Below are 21,419 nucleotides of genomic sequence, written 5' to 3'. Positions count from 1 at the left end.
CTATGGACCCCAATACAATTCTGAGTTCCTTTCTCGCTGATATTTTTAAAAATATTTTTTTAGTTATTGATGGACCTTTAATATATTTGCTTGTTTGTATGTGGTGCTGGGAATTGAACCTAGTGACTCACACATATGAGGCAAGATCTCTACTGCTGAGCTACAACTCCAGCCCCTTTTCTCTCTGATTTTATAAATTGTTTTGAAGTAAAAAATAAGTTAACACACTTTGATTAAAGCCTTTTCCCACTTATTTTGGATAATAAGATAATCAGTTTTACCCTTAGTCTTTTTTCTTTTTCTTAGTAATGTTCGAGATTCATTCTTACTTTAGCTTTTGCGGTTTGTAGACTTGGTACTTTTATGTATTAGGAAAAATGTTAGGAGAAAATATATAAATCATTAATATTTTCTTTAGGGTCACCCTAAATCATGATGCTAATGGATGCTTATTATGGTGAATCATAAAATGTGTCTATTAGTATCTTCATTCAAAGTTGTTAAGATTTTTAGTTGGTGTGGTAGCGCAGGCCTGTAATCCCAGCTACTTGGGAAGCTGAGGCAGAGGATCACAAGTTCAAGGCCATCCTGGGCAAGTTAGTAAGACCCTGTCTCAAAAAAATAAAAAAATAATAATCATGATAATTTAAAAAGGGCTGAATCTGTAGCTTAGTGATAGAACACTCCCTGGGTTAATCCCCAGTGCCACAAAGATGTTAGACATGACTAACATATTATGAATAAGTCCCAAACATTTTCTGGAGAGAGGTGCCAAGAATTTCAGATAGTTTTCTACTTTAGTTTATTTTCTGTTTGGTACTGGGGATTTAACCCAGGGGTGCTTAACCACTGAGCCACATCCCCAGTCTGTATTTAATTTTTATTTTGAGACAGGGTCTTGCTAAATGGCTTTGCCTTCTAGAATTTTTCTTGTGTTTTGTATTTATTTTTTAATTTGGGAGCTCAGTTCTGCAATTCTGCCTTTCAAAGATTATTGATAAAATAACTTCTCATAGGTTTTCAACATCATTGTCTCCCTTTGGTATAGCAGAAACAGAAAGAGAATATTTGGACTCTGAAAACAAAAATATCTTACTTTTTTTACTGGATCATTTTTCTCTCTCATTCTTTTGTTGTTGTTGTTGTTGTTGTTACCTGGGATTCAGGGGCACTTAATAATTGAGCCATATTTCCAGTCCATATTATTTTTGAATTTTTTATTTTTATTTGTTTTATTTTATTTTTTGTAGTTGTAGATGGTCAGCATGCCTTTATTTTATTTTATTTTATTTTTTTTATTTTTTTATTTTTTTTTTATGTAGTGCTGAGGATCAAACCCAATGTCTCACATGTGCTAGGCAAGCGCTCTGCCACTAAGCTACAGCCCCAGCCTACTATTTTTAAATTTTGAGATGGGTCTTGTTAAGTTGCTTAGGTCCTTGATAAATTGCTGGGGTTGGCCTTGAACTTGTGATCTTCCTGTTTCAGCCTCCTGAATTGCTGTGATTACAAGTGTGCACAATCATACCTGGCTTTTGTATGGTTCTTTTTTGTGTGTGCCAAGGGTTGAACCTGGTGAGACTGGCTTTGAACTCTTGATCCTCTTGCCTCAGCCTCCTGAGCCACTGGGATTACAGGCATGAGCCACCACACCTGGCTTGTATGATATTCTTAAGAATTAAAGAGCCTCTTTACTCCATTAATTCCTTGTCTCTTCTGTTAAGCCTACTTGTTTATATTTTGAAATATACATAGCAATACATGAGTTTTGATTACCTCTACTACAGTTTAGGAACTGGTTATTGAAGAGTCTTTTCCCCTAATTCATATAGAGTAAAAAAATATATACGTATATATTTTTTAAATTTTTTAATTTTTTTAATTCTGGGCATTAAATTCAGAGGTACCTTACCACTGAGCTACATCATCCCCATTTTTCTTTTTTTAAACAGGGTCTAGTTACATTTCTGAGGTTGGCCTCAAACTTGAGATCATTCTGCCTCAGCCTCCTTAGTTGCTGGGATCATAAGTTTGTGCTACCTGCCCAGCTATGTAGAGTAAAAAAAAAAAATTGAGGGGTGGATATTGAGAATTGAACACAGAGGCATCTTATAACTGAAACACGTCCCCAGTCCTTTTTATTTTTAATTTTGAGACAGAGTCTCACTAAGTTGCTTAGGGCCTTGTTAAATGGCTGAGGCTGGCTTTGAACTTGCGATACTCTTGCCTCAGTTTCCCAGGCTGCTGGGATTACAGGTGTGCTCCATAATGCCCAGCCTGCAGCATAACATTAGTAATAAACACTAGAAATATATTTCCTGTATCTGACAAGATTAGTTTTTCATTAGGTCTTACATTTGCTGGCAATATGTAAATCCAAGTGGGCATATCTATCAGAAACAAAATCAAATTAGAGAGTGAACAATTGAATTCATGTATTAAGTAGTTACTTTACTTGCCCTACCCATTTACTTTTTAATTATTACTATTATTATTACTATTTGATTTTTTTTTGAAATGGAATCTTACTGTGTTGCTCAGGCAGTTGTCAAATTTATGGTTTCAGTGATCCTCCTGCCTCAGCCTTGCACATAGCTGAGACCACAGGCCCACACCCATACCAGGCAATTCATTCACTTTGTGTTATTTACACACTGTTATACTGTTTTACAGTAAGCTGTTAGAAGTAATTATTATTATTTGAAGGGTGAACTATTAAGTACCCATGTAACCAAAAGCTGGGTCCTCATCCTTGACACCAACAGTGAAGACATGGTCTTGAGAAAAAGAAAAATGTTTTATTGCTTTGCTAGCAAAGGAGAAACACAGGGGACTCCTGTCCAGAGCCTGTGACTCTGCCCATCATGGGGAGCAGGGGGTTTTAAAAGAGGTGATTCAGAGAAAATGAGATTAGGAAGGAGAAGATGAGGAAGGAGAAGGTTAGTGAAAAAGGGAGAAGATGAGGAAGGAAAAGGTCAGGGAGGAGAAGGTTGGGAAAAGGAAAAAAACATGTACATTTCAAAGTGACAAGGGATATAGTGAAAGTATCAAGTGAACCCCTGTTACACCCATTTAAAAATTTAGTTTCTGTGTACACAGTATGCTTAGATTCTTTTCTGAGATTTAGTGACACTTCCAAGGTTCACTGAAAGAAATAAACATTTCCCACAGGTTCCTTAGGAACAATGTTGCTTTATGTAACAAATGCATGTGTTTTTTTGCAATACTTACTTTTGCTTAACTTTTTTTATTTCCTCCTTCTCCAAAAGCCCTGCTCTTCCTCCTCTTCCTTCCACTAGAGATTGAATTCAGAGGCATTGTACTCCTGAGCTGTATCCCCAGACCATTTGTTTGTTTTTTGAGAAAGGGGGATTGCTAAATTGCCCAGCTGGCCTTGAATTTGCAATCCTCCCACCTCAGCCTCTTGAGTTGCTAATATTACAGGCATGTGCCACCACACCTGGCCTTACTTTTATTCTTCTTTTAATTTAGTTGTAGATTTATATATACTCTAACTAATAATCCTTTTCATAGGGATTATGAACATGTTACTGCTATTGGGTAATGCTGTATTTGTTTAAATATCTACTGTGAGTTAATGAAATATCATTTGTGGCTCTAAACATCACTAGATAAAGACTAAATATACTGCATTCATATAATTTGTTGATGAGACTAAAGTAGATTTTTTATAAGCTCATTTTTGGAGATTAGGAGGAAAATGTACTTGGAGCTGCGAGTTACATTTTTGTAATAAACATTGAATCCTAGTTAGTTATACTAGATTTGTTTCATTCATTATTTATTAAGAGCTATGATTTGTCTCTTAAGCATATGCAAATCTTAAGCAATCATTTCAAGAAGAAAGGATTGTAACACTTGTGAGTTAAATACTTTTGAATATTGTTTTTAATTTTTAAAAAAATTTTTTTTATCCAAAACGTGTTTATTGGTATGGTTTCTCGTGCATCTTGATTCAGATTGCTTTTTGTGCTACTTCCTCCTGAAGGAACATTCTTCTGTAAACCTTGCTTTTCCACCTGTAGGCTGGCAGAGGACAGCCAATACACAAATCTACTTTTGTGCATAACTAAAAACTGTGGTGATTTTATAGCATCTTGGGCTTTTCACATCTGTGAAATAGGAATTGCGGCTCTGTACCAAGTGCTTCTTCTTCTGCTTCCTCCTCTTCTCTTCTGGAGAGGTGAAAGAGATTCTTTTTCCAAACCATGTTCTTGTGGGGAGTGTCACTGCCAGAAAGTTGAATACTGTTTTTGTTTGTTTGTTTGTTTTGTACCAGAAATTGAACCCAGGGGTGCTTAAACATTGAGCCACATCCCCAACCCTTTAAATTTTTTTAAAAAAATTTTGAGTCAGGATCTCACTAAGTTTCTTAGGGCCTTGCTAAATTGCTGAGGCTGGCTTTGAACTTGCAATCCTTCTATATCAACCTCCCGGGCTGCGGGGATTACAGGCATGTGCCACCACGTCTGGCTTCTGTAAGATGAACTATAATGTTTCTTTCAATATGATGGTTATTTTATGTTTTTAGGTGACCAAATCACAATCACGGGAACACAAATGAGTATAATTTTTCATGCATAGTTACATGAATAAAATAAATAATTTTGTCCATGTGTAGTACTGGAGATTGAACCCAGGGATGCTGTACCACTCAGCCTCTTTTATTTTTATTTTATTTTTTTGAGACAGGGTTTTACTAAGTTGTTCAGGCTGACTTTGGACTTGGGATTCCCCTGTCTCAGTCTCCCATGTTGCTGAAATTTCAGGTGTGCACCACGATTCCTGGCAAATGAAATATTTAATGCTATAAACTAAAAGAGGTATCCTATATCTTGTTCTGCAGTAAGGTAGTTTTACCACCGAGGCCAAATTATTTAAAATGTGCAGGGTTAAGATTCCCTTTTTTGAACAGTTCAGTGGACACTGCTATTGCTAAGTTCATTTCATTTTTTTTTTTTTTTAAGTATAAATGACTGCTCAGTCTTTTTCCTGGTGCCAATGGGTTTCAGTTAAATCTTGTGTAATAGGGAGCCATTTTCTATCTTTAAAGTGATTTGCTTGTCTGATCTATTTTGAATTACTTTCATGTTTGAATTTAGAAAAAACTTTCTTTAAAAAAATTTTTTTAGTTGTAGATGGACAAAATACCTTTATTTTACTTATTTATTTTTATGTGGTGCTGAGGTCGAACCCAGTGCCTCACACATGCTAGGGAAGTGCTCTACCACTGAGCCACAACCCAACCCCTGAAAAAATTTTCTTGTATTTCTTTTTTTTTTAAATTTTTTTTTGAGAGAGAATTTTAATATTTATTTTTTAGTTTTTCGGCGGATACAACATCTTTCTTTGTATGTGGTGCTGAGGATCGAACCCGGGCCGCACGCATGCCAGGCGAGTGTGCTACCGCTTGAGCCACATCCCTAGCCCCTCTTGTATTTCTTATTACCAAGATCTGAGAAAATGTTTCCAAGTACAGACAAAATTCTAATCATGAGTATTTGCAAAAATGAATAGGAAATTCATGGTGAATTATCTTATTACCCTACTATAATTGTGGTTGTTTTGGTTAACTTCCTAATATGTAGGCTTTCATATTAGATACCTATACTCTTTTTTAAAAAAAATTTTTTTGTTGTAGTTGGACACAATACCTTTATTTTATTTACTTACTTTTTTTATGTGGTGCTGAGGATCGAACCCCGGCCTCGTGCATGCTTAGGTGAGCGCTGTAGGCGAGCGGTGTACCACTGAGCCACAACCCCAGCCCCCTGGATACCTATACTCTTAATTAGATAAATATTTCCTGGTTGAGTTTTTGTTTATTTTTTTGGTACTGGGGATTGAACTTGGGGAGCTTTATCATTGAGCTATATACCCAGCCCTTTTTATTTTGAGACTGAGACTCACTGAGTGCAAATTGCTTAGGGCCTTGCTAAATTGCTGAGCCTGGCCTTGAACTTGCAATTATTCTGCTCAGCCTCCAGAGTTCTGAAATTACAGGCATGCACCACCCTGCCTGGCTTCCCAGTTGAGATTTTAATGGGTGTCTCTTTCAATTTACAAATTTGGAGTAAAATTTCATATCTATAGCATCATATTCCCTTTTAGGAATATGATATTTACTTTTTAAAGTCTATGGAGTTTAAAATTTTCTTCATATAGGCTTTATAAATTTATTTAATTTGATCTGGGTAAGAATAGGATAGCTTTAGATCTGTTGTTATTCAGAGAGAGAATAGGATTTTCCCAATTTTAAATTCTAATAGGTTATTGATACTATGTAGGAAAGATAGTGATTTCTTACTGATTTTAATAGTTTTAAAAATAATTCTTCAGTGAATTATGAGTCATCTGACAATGAAAATAATGTTTCTTTTCCAACACTTATGGCTTCATTTTGGTCATATTGTATTATTTATAATTGCAGAACAAATTGTACACTGCAGCAGAAATTGCATTTAATCTTGTTTTGCAGCATCTCTTTTATGCTCACAATGTTCTGTAAGTACACAGGACAGTCTTATTTTCTTCATTTTGCATAGAGATAAGTAAAATAAATGAATAAACTTAGCCTCAAGATAAAATTTGATGTGTTCAAATTTGAAGTAAAACTAGAACAAGAATCCAGGTCTTCAAACCACTATTGTCCATATTTCTTAATGTGATATATTTCTCTAAAAAGCAAATTTGGGAGGTGGGGTCGGCACAGGAGATTGAATTTAGGGCACTCGATTACTGAGCCATATTCCCAGCCCTATTTTGTATTTTATTTAAAGACAGGGTCTCACTGAGTTGTTTAGTGCCTTACCAAGTTGCTGGGCTGGCTTTGAACATGGGATCCTCGTGCCTCTGTCTCCCAAGCCACTGGGATTACAGTGTGCACCACTGTGCCCAGCTAAAATGTAAATTTTACTTGACGTTTAATTATGTAAATAATCTCATGAATTATATGTCAAACTCAAAACTGAGCTCATTATTTTTCACCCTCCATATTAGTTGCTCTATCTGAATTTTTTGTTTTAGTATATGGCTTCACCATCCTTTTGGCTTAGGTCATAAACCTAAAGGCTTTTACATTCCTCTGATTCCTCAATACCTAAACTGAATGGGTAATCACATCAGTTTATTCTACCTTTGAAAATCCAATTGGCTTACCTCTGCATCCTCTGCCCTTCTTGCCCATCACCACCATCTTTATTCAGGCTAATACAATTCCTCTCTTTGTCACTGATCTTGCCCTCTGTCAACTTGCCTTCCACCTTGCCAAAGTGATCTTATAAAATGCAATTCCAACCCATTAGTCTCTGGTTAAAGTCCTTTAATGATTCCCCATTATTTCAGGGTATAATTCAGGAGGCTACTTAGTGCTTGTGTGTGTGTGTGTGTGTGTGTGTGTACATACATAAATACATGCATATGTCTATTTTGGTACCAATATCATGCTGTTTTTGTTACTACAGCTCTGTAATATACTTTCAGATCAGGTATTGTGATGCCTCCTGCTTCACTATTCTTGCTTAGTATTGCTTTGACTATTCTGGAAGACCACAGACTTTGAAACTAAAAGCTTTACTACCATATGTGCTCAGTTTATCTGTAACTGAAGGTGAAAATATGCCATTCAGCAGATTTCTCTCTCTCTCTCTCTCTCTCTCTCTCTCTGTGTGTGTTTGTGTATGTCACATACACACATATATACTACAAGGGATTGATCCTACGAACATTTTACCACTGAGCTACATCCCCAAACCCTTTTAATGTTTTATTTTGAGACATCACTAAACTGCTCAGGTTTTTGCTAAATTGTTGAGTCTGCCCTTGAATTTATGCTCCTCCTGTCTCAGCCTCCCAAGTTGGAATTGCAGATGTGAGCTTCCACACCTGATCATACAATGCTCTTGCCTTAAAAAGATGTGCTTTTTGGAGTCTGATTTATTTCTCTCAGTTTTATGTTTGTGCATAACTTAGTTGCTATGTCAATGATTGATCAGAGGTTGTGTCCTTATAACCTGAGCCAATAGGTCTTTCACCATTCTTGACGGATCTTTTGGTAGGTTGAAGAGCACATGCAAAGCTCGAGCAGTTTAAAAGTCTGCCCTGTCTTCTAATTTCTCCCATATTCCTGTGCCTGTGCACAGCCTCTCCACCAACTAGGATGTATGGACTGCTTACCACCCTTGGTTTCCCCTATGCATGGAAGGCAGCCAGCCAGGATTGTGAGCAGAGTTCATGCAGTATCTTAGTGCATCTCTCATTTGCAGGATCTCCCTGATACTTTTCTGTTTATGTTGCTGATTGATTGCTTGTCTTAACTGGGATGGCTAATTGAGACTTGCTACTGATGTTGCTACTCTTCTGGAGTTGCTGCTGGATGGCATATTTTCACCTTCAGTTACAGATAAACTGAGCACATATGGTAGTAAAGCTTCTAGTTTCAAAGTCTGTGGTCTTCCAGAATAGTCAAAGCAATACTAAGCAAGAATAGTGAAGCAGGAGGCATCACAATACCTGATCTGAAAGTATACTACTGAGCTGTAGTAACAAAAACAGCATGATATTGGAACCAAAATAGACATGAAGACCAGTGGAATAGAATAGAAGACACAGAAACAATCCCAACAAACCTATAGCCATCTTATATTTGACAAAGTTGCTAAAAAGATATCTTGGAGAAAAGGCAGTCTTTTTTAACAAATGATTTTGGTAAAACTGGATAGCTATATGTGGAAAAATTAAGTTAGACCACTCTCTTTCAACCTGCACAAAACCCAGATTGAAATGGATCAAAGACTTAGGAATTAGACCAGAAACCTTACAACTTCTAGAAGAAAACAGGATCAATACTCTATCATATAGGTGCTGGCACAGACTTCCTTAACAAGGCCTCCAAAGCATAAGAAATAAAACCAAGAATCAATAAGTGAGATGACATTAAACTGAAAAGCTTCTGCACAGCTGAGGAAACAATTAAGAGTGTGAAGATAGAGCCTACAAAATGGGAGAAAATCTTGACCAGTTACTCTCCAATAGGGGATTAATATCTAGAATATACAAAGAACTAAAAAAGCTTAATACCAAAAGAAAAATAACAACAACAACAATAACCCAAATAACCCAATCAATAAATGGGCAAAAGAACTAAACAGAAACTTCTCAATAGAAGAAACACACAGAGGCCAATAGATATATGAAAAAATGTTCAAAATCTCTAGTAGTCAGAGAAATGCAAATCAAACTACATTAAGATTTCATCTCACTCCATTCAGAATGGCAGTTATCAAGAATACAAACAACAATAAATGTTGGCCAGGTCGTGGGGTGAAAGGAACACTTGTACATTTGTAACAGGGGTTCACTTGATGCTTTGACTATATCCCTGTCACTTTGAAACATATATGTTTTTTTTTTCTTTTTCCCAACCTTCTCCCTCCCTGATCTTTCTGATCTTATCCTTCCTGATCTTCTTTTCCCTTCTCCCTTATCTTCTTTTCCCTGATCTTCTCCTTTCTGATCTCTCCTCCCTAATCTCATTTTCTCTGAATCACCTCTATAAAAGCCCCCTGTTCCTGATGATGAATCTCAGCCTTTGGGATTGAAGTCCTCTGTTTCTTCTTTGCTAGTAAAGCAATAAACTGTTTTTTTAATTTTTCTGAAAACCGTGTCCTCGTTATCGGATTGGCATCGGAGACAAGGACTGAGCTTTCGGCAACCCATTGTTGATGGGACTGCAGACTACTACAACTACTCTGGAAAGTGGTTAAGAGATTCCTTAGAACTAGAAATGAAACCATCTTATCACCCAACTATCCCACTCCCGGGTGTTTTTCCAAAAGATCTAAAATCAGTTTAATACAGCGACATACCCACATCCATGTTTATAGCAGCATAATTCACAACAGCTAAATTATGGAATAACCCAGATGATCATCAATAGATGCATGGATTAAGAAATTGTGGTTTATATATATACAATGGAGTCCTTCTCAGCTATTAAAATAATGAAATTATGACATTTGGCAGTAAATGGATGGAAATGGAAAATATCATTAGCCAAACTCAGTAACTCAAAGATTGAATGTATTCTCTCATGCAGAAGCTAGATTAAAATAAAGGAAAGAGGGAGAGAATGATAAGATTACATAAGGAGCCAATCATATATAATTAATAGACTAGTGAAAGGAAGTCTAGTTAAAGGAAGGAGAACTTGAGGGGTGGGCAGGAGGGAAAGGGAAAGAGAAAAGAGGTGATCATAAACTGAAATCAATTTCCATGAATGTCTAAGTTTGTTGGGATGAACCCAAGTACTAAGTTTAACCATAAAGATCTAATAAAAAAACAAAGTCTGAGGTCTTGGAAGAACCATTGCACTGATCACCTGGGAGAGATGGGAGAGGCTCCAAAGAGGAATGTCACAAACTAACATTGTTCTTGCTTGAATTCCAAAAGTTTTTCATAAGTAAGTACTTCTTCCTCTTGTTCTCCTCCTCTTCTTCTTCCTTTTTTTTTAGAAAAAGGATAAAGAAGGTTTATTGCTTTGCTAGCAAAGGAGAAACACAGGGGCCTCCTGTCCCAGAGGCTGTGATTCTGACCATTGGCAGGAAATGGGGGTTTTTAAGGAGATGATTCAAAGGCCACATTACATGTGTTGTAATTTACTTATTAATTTAGGAGATCGTCACTTCTGAGATCTGGTACTATCCCCAAAGTATGGATTACTTCATTCCTATGGTGGATGTGTACTAAAGGACAGATATAGCTGCCTAAAATGGGGAAGAGAGGTAATCCTTTTTCCCCTGAGATTAAGGAGGGGAAGAGATTTGGAAGTAGCAGGGAGAGAGGAAGAGAAAGAAACATGTCCATTTTAAAAATAAGTTGCAGTGGCAGAGTAGCAAGGGCTATATTTAAATTTGTTTTAATTGAACATGAACACATTACCTTTGTTTTACTAGTTTATTTTTTTTATGTGGTGCTGAGGATTGAACCCAGTGCCTCATGTGTGCAAAGCAAGTGCTCTACCACTGAGCCACAACCCTAGCCCAGCAAAGGATATATTCAAAGCATAAAGTTGGCCATTGTCACATTTCCCCACTGTCAATTTCTATATTCCATTTCTATCAAAAAATGGGTGATGACATCACCAAATTGCTTCCTGCTGAAAGAGGGCACAGTTGGGGGAAGTAACCCAAAGACCTTGTTCTCTATCAGGTTGGGCTTGGGCAATTAAGGGTATTCAGCATTAGAGCAATCCAGAGGCACGCAGTGGCAGATGGCAGGTGACTGGACAAGGTGTTCATAGTGCAGAGATCATGCTAAGACAACAAAAAATGAGACAGCAAAGCATTGCTTTTTTGTAAACAATTAGCACAAAAGCAATTAGTATCTTAGTCTCTGAAAATCATGAAGGCAGTAACTCAATCATATCAGTGAAAAACAGATCAAGTTTATCAATGTAGGAGGATAGGAAGATTTGTAGGTCTATGAGAGCAGGCTCAAATTAACTCAGAACAAACTTGCAACTCTAGAGTCCTTTGTGATCATCATTATTAGACATTCCCTCAGAAGAACTCTTCCTTTATAGCCTCCAGCTTTATTTCTTTTGGGAGGGCTGACAAATGTACATCTTTAAGTTACATTAAAAAAAAAAACATTGTTTTTTCCTTGTAAATGTCCATATAGGATTGTGTTTAGGCTAAACTCTCCTTCCAGGTGTTTGAGACCAAGTTAGTCAAAAATGACCTGTTATTGTCTACTCTTAAAAGTCAGTTAGAGATCACTTAGGGGTGTGTGCAAAGCCTCTTGGCTCCTTTAGCTTTCCTTTACCAGTGGTGTCATCTGACAGGATGGGTTAGAGTCTTGTTGATCATATGTGGCTTCTCTTGGAAGCATCAGGGATATTTCCATCTCTGATGACCCTCCTCTTTGTAGAATGTGCACTGGCTGGCTTCCTGTTCTCTACAGTCCTCTTGAGCTCCCTGATTGGCAGATCAGGTGACTTTCCAGAGTTGCAGGGCCCAGAGAGGGATCCCATCATTTTTCTGTGTCCTGGCTGAGCTTAGAGGGCAATGGACAAAACTTTGGCTGCTTTTTCCCTGGCCTTTTTACTTCCTTGACTTTGGTCTCCAAGTTTTTGGTTTTAAATATTCATCAGGCCATTTTCACCAGTATTAAAGTGGAAGTAACAGGTAATAACTTCACTATATATAGTTCTACAATGCCGGGTGTGTTGGCCATGCCTGTAATCTCAGCAGCTCAAGAGGCTGAGGCAGGAGGATCACAAGTTCAAAGCCATCCTCAGCAACAGCAAGTTGCTAAGCATCTCAGTAATACCCTGTCTCTAAATAAAATACAAAATAGGACTGGAGATGTGGTTCAGTGGTTGAGTACCCTGAAGTCAATCCCTGGTACCACCCCTCAAAAAAATATATAGTTCTGCAGTTACCCCTTTCATTTAATTGGGGTTAGTATTAGTCCTGGAAGCCAGCATTATATACTCTCTGTCCTATAGGTGATGGCTTATTATCTCAAATTAACTCATGCTGTTTTATCATAAACAGTACCTCTGTAAAACACTAACAGAAAACTGTTATAAAGTTTACAAGGAAAACACAAAATGAAATTAACAGAGCGAAAACATATTCAATTTGTATAATAGCTATGAACCAAGAAAAGTTTTTATAATCTTAAACCTTTACTTAGTTATGTATTATATCCCCTGTTTATTTGGAGATCACAGTAATCTTTACAACAACAATTGATCTTTTGAGCACAATTTTAAATGAACTAAACTCTAGCCTATTTTGGAGCCATTCCAACATGAAGTAAGGTGAGAGGCAGAGCCTTATCTCAGGTAAGGTGGGGCTCTTGACAAATAACACAATACATTACATCTGAAACATGAATCAAACAAAGACTAGGAGAGTTTTTAACTTTCTTTTTGTGGAAAAAGTGGCAAAATGTTTCCATGTTTACAATGTCACCTTTAAATAGATCAGGCTCTCCTATTACTCTCCAAAAATACATTTAAATTCCAATTCCAGTGTGAAGAGTAACACAAAATCATATATGTAACTTATTGACAACAGGTTACTTTATCCAGCTATAAAACATCAAATGACATGAATAAATACCAACAAATTTGTTATTTCTATATAAATCCAAAACTATTGCTATGAATAATTTTAGTTTGGAGAACACCAGCTTGGCAAAGTGCTCTCCCTAAGCTTTACAATTAACTAAATTTAACTTAAAAATACCATTTAGAAACAATAGTGTATGGTAACTGTAATCATAGGTCTGCATGGATTAGCAGTGCTAGCAAAAGTCCAGAGGCTGTGATTCTCAAAGAAGTACTTATTTTTTTTCTTATTTTTTTTTTTTAGTTATAGATAGATACACAATATCTTTATTTATTTGCATGTGGTGCCGAGGATTGAACCCAGTGCCTCACATGTATTCAGCCCACAGAAATACTTCTTAATATGTTATTTGCCTTTGGTTGATTTCTAGATCTCTAAAATGATTATTTTTAAAAATTTTATCTAACTTTATAGTTATTTGATAGAGAAAAGGTTTTGAAGTCCTGAATTTGAAGTTCTGCTTCTTGAGACTACATAATGGTTGTTATTTGTACTTTTCCTAAAAACTTGTTCATTTGAATATATTTTATATCACTTCATTTTGTGATTTGCAAGGTTTAGTGTTTTGCCTAGAATCACTATGTATTTCTTTGAGATTAAATTTAAGCATCATCTACTTCAGTAGGCAACTGTGACCTTTCATATTTGGCTTAGGTACTCCTCCCCTGTTTTTTCATGGAATTTACATATAGTCTTGTACGTGATTGTCTATATGCCTGCCTAATTGCTAATGTAGTCTGAGAGCTCCTAGAGAGTAAGGACTATTCTCTTTTATACATCCTTGGTGCTTAGCATATATGTGTTTAATTGAATCAAAATATTATAAACTGCAAGGAGTTCAGTCAATTTTTTAAAAATTTCTGTAAATACATTCCATTTTATAATATATTGTTTGAAATGAGTGGGTTATTTAGTGGCACTTAAAAACCTATTTATTTTAGAATTTATTAAGTAGTAAAATTCTTTTTTAGTGGAATGACCTTTCAGGTTAATATTACTATGTAATGTCATCATGACCTATAGGCTGCTAAATTGGTAAATTTGTTGATCTTTTAGCAGTGCTTGACAGAATTTACCATTCTTTCCTTCTTGATATATTTCCTTCATTTGATGTCTGCATTGTCTTGGTTTACCTCCTATTTTATGCTTAATACCTTTTCAGTCTCCTTTGCCATATCTTTTTCCCACAACTTCATAATATTAGGGCCTGGCTCAGTTCTGTGTCTTATTCTCATGACCCCAGTGATCTCATCATTTAAATGCTATCTAAATACCAATTAATCTCAAATGTATACCCACTGCCCAGATTTCTCTCCTAAATTTCAGATTCATGAGGCCAACTTCTTACTTTCATTGGGGCTTACAAAATGATATCCTGAATTCCAAAGAATGATGACTTTGAACTAAAGGAGCAATGTGCCTCTCTCTGCCACCCGTCTACTGAGTATACTAATCATTACTCTTCAAAGCACAAGGAGGGGCTTCCTCTGAAGCCTTCCTTCCCAGAAGGAGTACAATTGAGATGGCACTTCATTAACCAGGAAAGATTAACCTGAAGAAAGAAGAGACTCAAATTATCCATTCCCAGGACACTCCAGGCAGCTGTGAGCCACTACCTGGGAAACTTTATATACTTAATAAGACAAGCCATGCTTTGCATTCTTCTCCTTATCTCTCCTGTAGCTTCTTACAAATCTCCAGGATACTCCACGCCCTTCCCTATCCAGTCTCTCTTCTTCTCCAGAGGTTATTTAAGCCTCAGCCATCTGGACCTCAAGGGAGTCTAATATGTTGTGTTTGAGTTCCATGCTGTGATTTTCCTTTCATGCACTTTAATCAATTTGTTATGTCTTTTCTTTCTCTCATTAATCTGCCAGTACATTGTCAGTTCATTTCAGTGAACCTTCAAAGGGCAGAGGGGAAATTTCCCTTTGTCCCCACTTGACATTTCTGCTTTGATGTCTCTACTTAGATCCCAAAGTCAACATGTCCAAAATAAAGCCTTTATTTCCACACTTCCCCCCAATTTCTCACCTACCATCATCCAAACTAGTCTGAGTTTGTGATAACTCCACTCACCCAGTTGCTCAAGCTATTGAAATTATCCTTAACTTCATTTCCCAAAGCATTGGGAAATCTTGTTTTATCTTCCCCTCCTAATATCCAGAATTAGACCATTTATCTTTTCTGCTACCACCCTGGTATAAGCTACCACCAGTGTTCACTAGGATCACTTTTGTAATGATCTTCTTGCTTTCACTCCTGCCTTCTTATAGCTTGGCCCCTTAAAAATACAAGTCATGTTGTGTTACTTCTTAACTCAAAGTAAAAGCCAAAGTGTTATAGCTCTACAAACTGTTCAATCAACTCTCTTCCCCACCCTTTTTACTCTCCTGACTTCACTTCCTATTTCATAACCATCTAGACACAATAACCTCCCTTGCTATTTGTCACATGTCAGATAAACGCTCTTGCCTTGGGGTCACTGAGTTGACTGGTCTTCCATCTAGATTGTTCTTATTCTACATGTGGCTATCTCCCTTAGGTCTTTCATGTCATTGCTCACATATTGTATTCTTAATGAAACCTTACTGACCACCTTATTTAATGTTTCAAACCACCCGGCTTTTACCTGGCAGCCTCATTCACTCCTGGACACCACTGATTCCTCTTGTTCCACTCTTCTCTCTCTCTCTTTCTTTCTTTGTACTGTGGCTTGAACCTAGGCTGCTTAACTATTGAGCCACATTCCCAGCCCTTTCTATTCTTTATCTTGAGATAGGGTGTTGCTGAGTTGCTTAGGGCCTCTTTAAGTTGCTAAGGTTGGCTTTGAACTCGAGATACTCTACTTCACTGGTATTACAGGCTTGAGCCACCATGCTCAGCTGTACTTTGCTTTTTCTCTTACTACTATTCACCTTACAACATGTTCTGTGTAATTTACTTATCTATTATAGTCATCCTTTAGTGTTTTTTTTTTACCCTGCTCAGTCTGTTAGGAAAGGGATCTTTTTTTTGTTTGTTTGTTGATATGCCCAAAGCAAGTAGAATATCATGGTCATAAAGAAAGTGTGTAAATAAATATTTGCTAAGTGAATGATTGGATATATGATTGTCCAGAAAAATTTTAAATTCACAAATTTTCTCAAGAATTTTATTAGACAAAGATTTTATTTTGTTTGAAAGTTTTTGAGAAATTAAAAAATGCCAGTGTTCCTTTATGTTCTTTAATTGATGAATTAGGATCCATGAAAACATCATAGCATTTACATAAAAATTTAATAAGTATCATTCAAATAACCTCTTCAGGGCAGTCTTTTTAATAAAACTAGCATTTCTGTAGAAATGGAATTTTTCTATAATGATATGCAGTATAGTAGAATTTAGTGCATACTTTAGATTTAAAAATAACCATGTAACAGTGTGTTGAGTGGGGCCTTTTTATCTTGTTCCAGAATTACAGCTGAAACCCTAAGCTGAAGACAAAAGTCTCTAAGAAACTAATTTTCTATATTTGGGTTTCTATGAATAATCTACAAGCCACTGGGGCCAGAAACTTGCCTGCAGAAACTGCCCCTAGGAACCATTCCTGTAGAATTGTAATACCCCATCCCATCCCAATAGGAGCATAGGTCTCACCGGAGGGGTATTCACTGTTCTTAATGACTAACTATTTCCTCCCTTCTAAAGCCTACTTTTATTCTTCAAATAACCACTAGTGAAGAGTATGGGGTGCCTGCAGGTATGGAGTATGAGTAGCCATTTCACTGCTTCCTTGGATATTTGCTTAGCTATGGATTTATTGATTTGCTCTTTTCTGCCTGAGCAGAGGTAGAGTTGAGAGCAATGGTGGGGCTAAAGGTGAGGGGAAAGGATACTGTTTAATCTGTTTTACTGGCTGCTTCATAGAGGAGCTAGGCTTGACCTGTGTTTTTCTGTCTTGCTTAAGAATGCTGGTAGCCAGATAAAGGGACTTCAGCAGTGGTAGAGGGAGAATGCTGACTGCCCGAATAAGGTAAAATGTACCAGGGTAGATCTCCTTGCAGGAGCCTTGGAAGAACCCCACAATCACCCTGAGGAAGCTAGCAGTTATGTGTTTGCCCCACGAAAGGATTTGGATACCCAGTTAGTGTCAGCCAGAGAAGCAATGGCAAACAAGGAGGACTATGATTTTATCCGGCTAAGGCCAGAGAAGACCCTCCCTCCTTCTAATTCTCAAGTCATGGGCTCCCAGAATTAGTGAAGGGTAAGCAATTTTTCTGAATAAGACCATGTTGCATTTCTCCATTCCAAGCTGCTAAGTATATGGGTTAAACCATAGAGAGAAAAGTATTTTGAATTTGAGACTGAAGTCTTTTAAGTATTAAAAATAATAATATAATTGGGTCTTAATATCTGAAGGATAGAGTTCTAATAACTGGAAACATCTAAAAAGTTATGAATGGGACTATGTTTTTTAAAGATTCCCAATATATATTAGTTAGGTTTTTGCTGATCAATAAACTATTACAAACCCAGTGACTTGAAACAACAACTATTTATTATTTCTTAGAAGCCTACCTCCTGCCCCCACCTTTTGGGTGCTGGGGATTGAACCTAGGGGCACATTACCATTGAGCTACATCCCCATCACCCCCCCCCCTTTTTTTCCCCTTGAGACAGGGCCTTGTAATGTTGCCTGGGCTGCATCAAATTTGCAGACCTTCTGCCTCAGCCTTCTGAGTTGCTGAGATTATAGGTATGTGCCATAGCACCTGGCAGAAGTGTACACATTGGTTGGATAGTTTTGCTGATCTGTAGCAGACTCAGTTGATATCTGCTGGGATTGTTTATGTATTTGCAGTGAACTGAGGGTTGGCATGGGGTGGCTGGTCTGGGATAGCCTCATTTGGCATGGTTCTGCTTGGTTTTACCTTCTGGCCTGCTATCCTGAGCCTGCTGTCATTGTGGTGGCAAGGGTTCAAAGGGAGGAACTCTCTTAGACCTTTACTTGAGCTTTTCACAGAGGCCAGTCTCTGAGTTAGTAATGGGAAGGCAATGCCAAAAGGCGTGGAGTCCCTTGCTTCATAGGGAGACATGAAATTTAGGATCATTAACTCAATGTGCCACATTTACCAGGTGGGAAAGGACATTCCCTACATGAAAGTTAAGGACAGTTATTAGAAAAGATAAAACTATTTTGTGTTTGTATTCTGAGGAGTAGAGACTCTTTAGTATATAGGTTTCTAAGACAGAAATCATTTATTTTTATATTCTTTCCCAATATATGAGTTTAACAAGTTAATTTTTGAAGCATCTTCATTTTTAAATTTAGGATGTCATGCTAAATATGAATATATATAATCTACTTAATATTTAAGAGGTAATACCTAAATTTGTTATATCTAGAGAAAGCTGTAGACACAAAATTCATGGCATTTGGAATTGAATTCCAAGAGAAATAACAAGGAAAATGGCAAGTGATTGCTTCTGGAGAGGCTGACCATAGAATGTGGAAAGATGAGAAAGGGGTTGGTGACTTTTGTTATGTAGGTACATTTGTGTGTATATTAATTTTTAAAGTATGTGATGTATTACTTTGGTTAAAATGAGTAATAATTTTTAAAGAACAAAGTCCATTTTTAAAACACTATGCTGTTGTTTGCACATGATGTTTCATTTGATTTAACCTTCACAGTATTTTCATGAATGCCTTTCTTATTTCTACTTTAGATGAGGCATGTAGGCTTAGAGAAATTAAATGACTTGTTCAAAATTTCATAATCTTTATGTTCAAGTCGGTCAAGATTAGAAAAAGGCATGTATGCTTCTGAAGACTATCAGTTTAACTCCTAACTTTTAATTTGATATTCCAGTATTCATTGACTGAGTCAATAATCATTGACTGATTTTAATCTGCTCCATAGAGCTATTGTGCAACCAACAGAAACAATGGAACTGAAATATATGTGTATATATATAAAAATATATATAAAATATATATGTATAAATATATGAAATATATCTGTATATATACACATATATATGTACATATATATAAAATTTCATACAATATAAGTGTAAGGAGAAGTATATATATATACAAATATGTATAAAGAAATATATTTATATTTACAATCAAAATGCAGTTGCTTCATATCAACATCTAGTCTTGAAATGGAAAAATAGCAGTTGGGCAAATTTTTCCAGTGAGAATATGATGAATATTCAGCATGATTCAATTTCCCTAAGGAAAATTATTTTTATTTAATCTTGTTAAGTATTATATTAGATACTTAGATTTCAGATGCTGGATTGAAGGAGCATATATAGTTTTTTTTAAGTATACTTGTAGTATTAGAAAAGCATTTATTAATAAAATTGACTAAAAAGAACTGATCTATTTTCACAAGTTTTCTAAGTTACCAATTTCCAGCTGTATTATCCTACTTTAGGTGTTAATTTTGACATAAACTTCATATACTAATTGCCTTTAACAGATGCCATAGATATTTATTGCAAAATGTCATTGAAAAGACAGATTTAATATATTAGTTTAGTACACATAGTGATTTAAAGATTAGAATACGTTAAATAAACTGTGTCAAAATTATAAATAAACTAAAATGAGTAAAATTATCCTTAAATTGCTAGACAAGTCTTCACATTTAATGTTACATTAATGAGTTTTGTACAGAGACTGTTTAGAATAAAAACCTTTTCATCAGATGTTGCACATATGCTTTCACTGTTTGTTTTTCTTCAAAGTAAAACTTAATGAAACAGCTAATAAAACCCAATTTTGCTCCTGATTCTTGAAAGAAACAAGCCCTTGAAGTGCACCCGCTGTTTATTCTTTTGCACTGGTTTTTGCTACTTTTCACCATGTAAATTTTCCAGTAATGGAAAACAGTCAAAGCTATAAACCTTTTCTTCCAAGTTTTATAAACCCAGTGTTTATTTCTTATTTGTAGAGTGATTGCACAATGGAGACATGCTTTGCACACATACAGAGAAGTTTTGTCTCAGATCTTCATGTTCACCTCCTGCTGGCTTCACAGGGGTATGGAGCATGTGCATTTAAATGGATCTTTATTATGTAAATAACCAAGAACCATAATAGGGGCTTTAACTAACAGAAGAGAGAGAGAGAGAGAGAGAGAGAGAGAGAGAGAGAGAGAGAGAGAGAGAGAGAGAGAGAGAGATGTTTCAAAGTGAAAGGCATGTATGAGACACCAACCCTGTTACTAAATTTCAAAGTGTGTTAGATTGGTGAGTAGTTTGTGAAAAAGGATCAGCTTCTACAATTAGGAGTCTATAGAAGGTAGATGTCTATGAATTCCACATGGTGTTTTCACAAGCAGAACATGTACCATTCTAGCTTCTTTCTATAGAGGATTGTTTGGTGACAAGGCAAGGTGAATATTTGGGCTAGGATGAGATTATATTTTAGGGCAATATTACTCAAAAGGTGGTCCTCAGTTGGTATTAGTGCAAGAGATAAGTACAGAAACTGACAGTGAGTGGATAGAAACTTTTAAGCAATTTGTTGGAGTAATTTTATGTCTATCAAGTCTAATAAATGGATTAGGGCTTGCAGTTTGTACATTTTAGATTTTTATTTCATTTTTTCCTAGTAATTCATTTTTAGTGTTTTTCACAAAAGTATGTCTACAACAGATTGGAAATAAAAATCTTGATCTTTCACCACAGATGGTTTGAAAAGCATTTTGGTGGAGGATAAGATTTTCAAATGTTGATTTATGTCCTCTTGCCCTGTAATATGATGTTAGGTTTTAAACTATGAGCAAAGAGAAAAGACCATCATTTATAATTCCAGTTTCCTAAGAAAACAGCTTGATGACACTGAATGTTTAATAAGCTAAAGTTTGGTAGTAGAACCTGAAGAGAGAGATTCTGTGTTTCTCTGAAGGGCAAGTCCATATACTCCAGTGACCACTGAGTGGGTGTTGGTGTTGACATTTTCATACAAGTATTATGAAGGCTAGGTAGGATTTGTACCTCAATGGAGGTGGGCTGTTGCCAAAATGAGACTTTAAAAATTGGGGCAGCTTTTCAAGTGGAGGAAAGGGAAGAACAGAGAAAACTGAATTATCTACTTTGTGGTCATTTAGAAGGGGAAGTTGGGAACTTTGGGACATCAAAGGACATTGTGTAGGTCTTGACAACGAAGTGGAAATAGAAATGGGAGAGCATCAATGACAAGTTTCATTTACTTCTCAGCTTCACCTAGGATATATCTTAGTGCTACTAAAAATC

The 21,419-nt window shown here is 36.3% G+C and overlaps 1 protein-coding gene across 4 annotated transcripts in view; it reads left to right on the top strand.

Moving 5' to 3' along the window:
* The window catches only part of ATG10 (autophagy related 10), a 300,282-nt gene that overhangs the window by 20,687 nt on the left and 258,176 nt on the right, over nucleotides 1-21,419 (top strand). For 2 of the 4 annotated variants that reach the window (XM_081294502.1, XM_081294503.1), the window contains one exon: nucleotides 20,114-20,202. The exons of the other annotated variants lie outside the window; for them this stretch is intronic. In XM_081294502.1, the coding sequence (XP_081150628.1) occupies nucleotides 20,134-20,202 (69 nt within the window). In that variant the 5' untranslated portion in view covers nucleotides 20,114-20,133. The remainder of the gene's footprint in view (nucleotides 1-20,113; nucleotides 20,203-21,419) is intronic. 4 annotated transcript variants of the gene reach the window in all.

This window comes from Spermophilus citellus (assembly GCF_964194105.1).
Source record: "Spermophilus citellus genome assembly, chromosome: 1".
NCBI classification, from domain to species: domain Eukaryota; kingdom Metazoa; phylum Chordata; class Mammalia; order Rodentia; family Sciuridae; genus Spermophilus; species Spermophilus citellus.
This window is presented reverse-complemented; position numbering and strand designations above follow the sequence as displayed.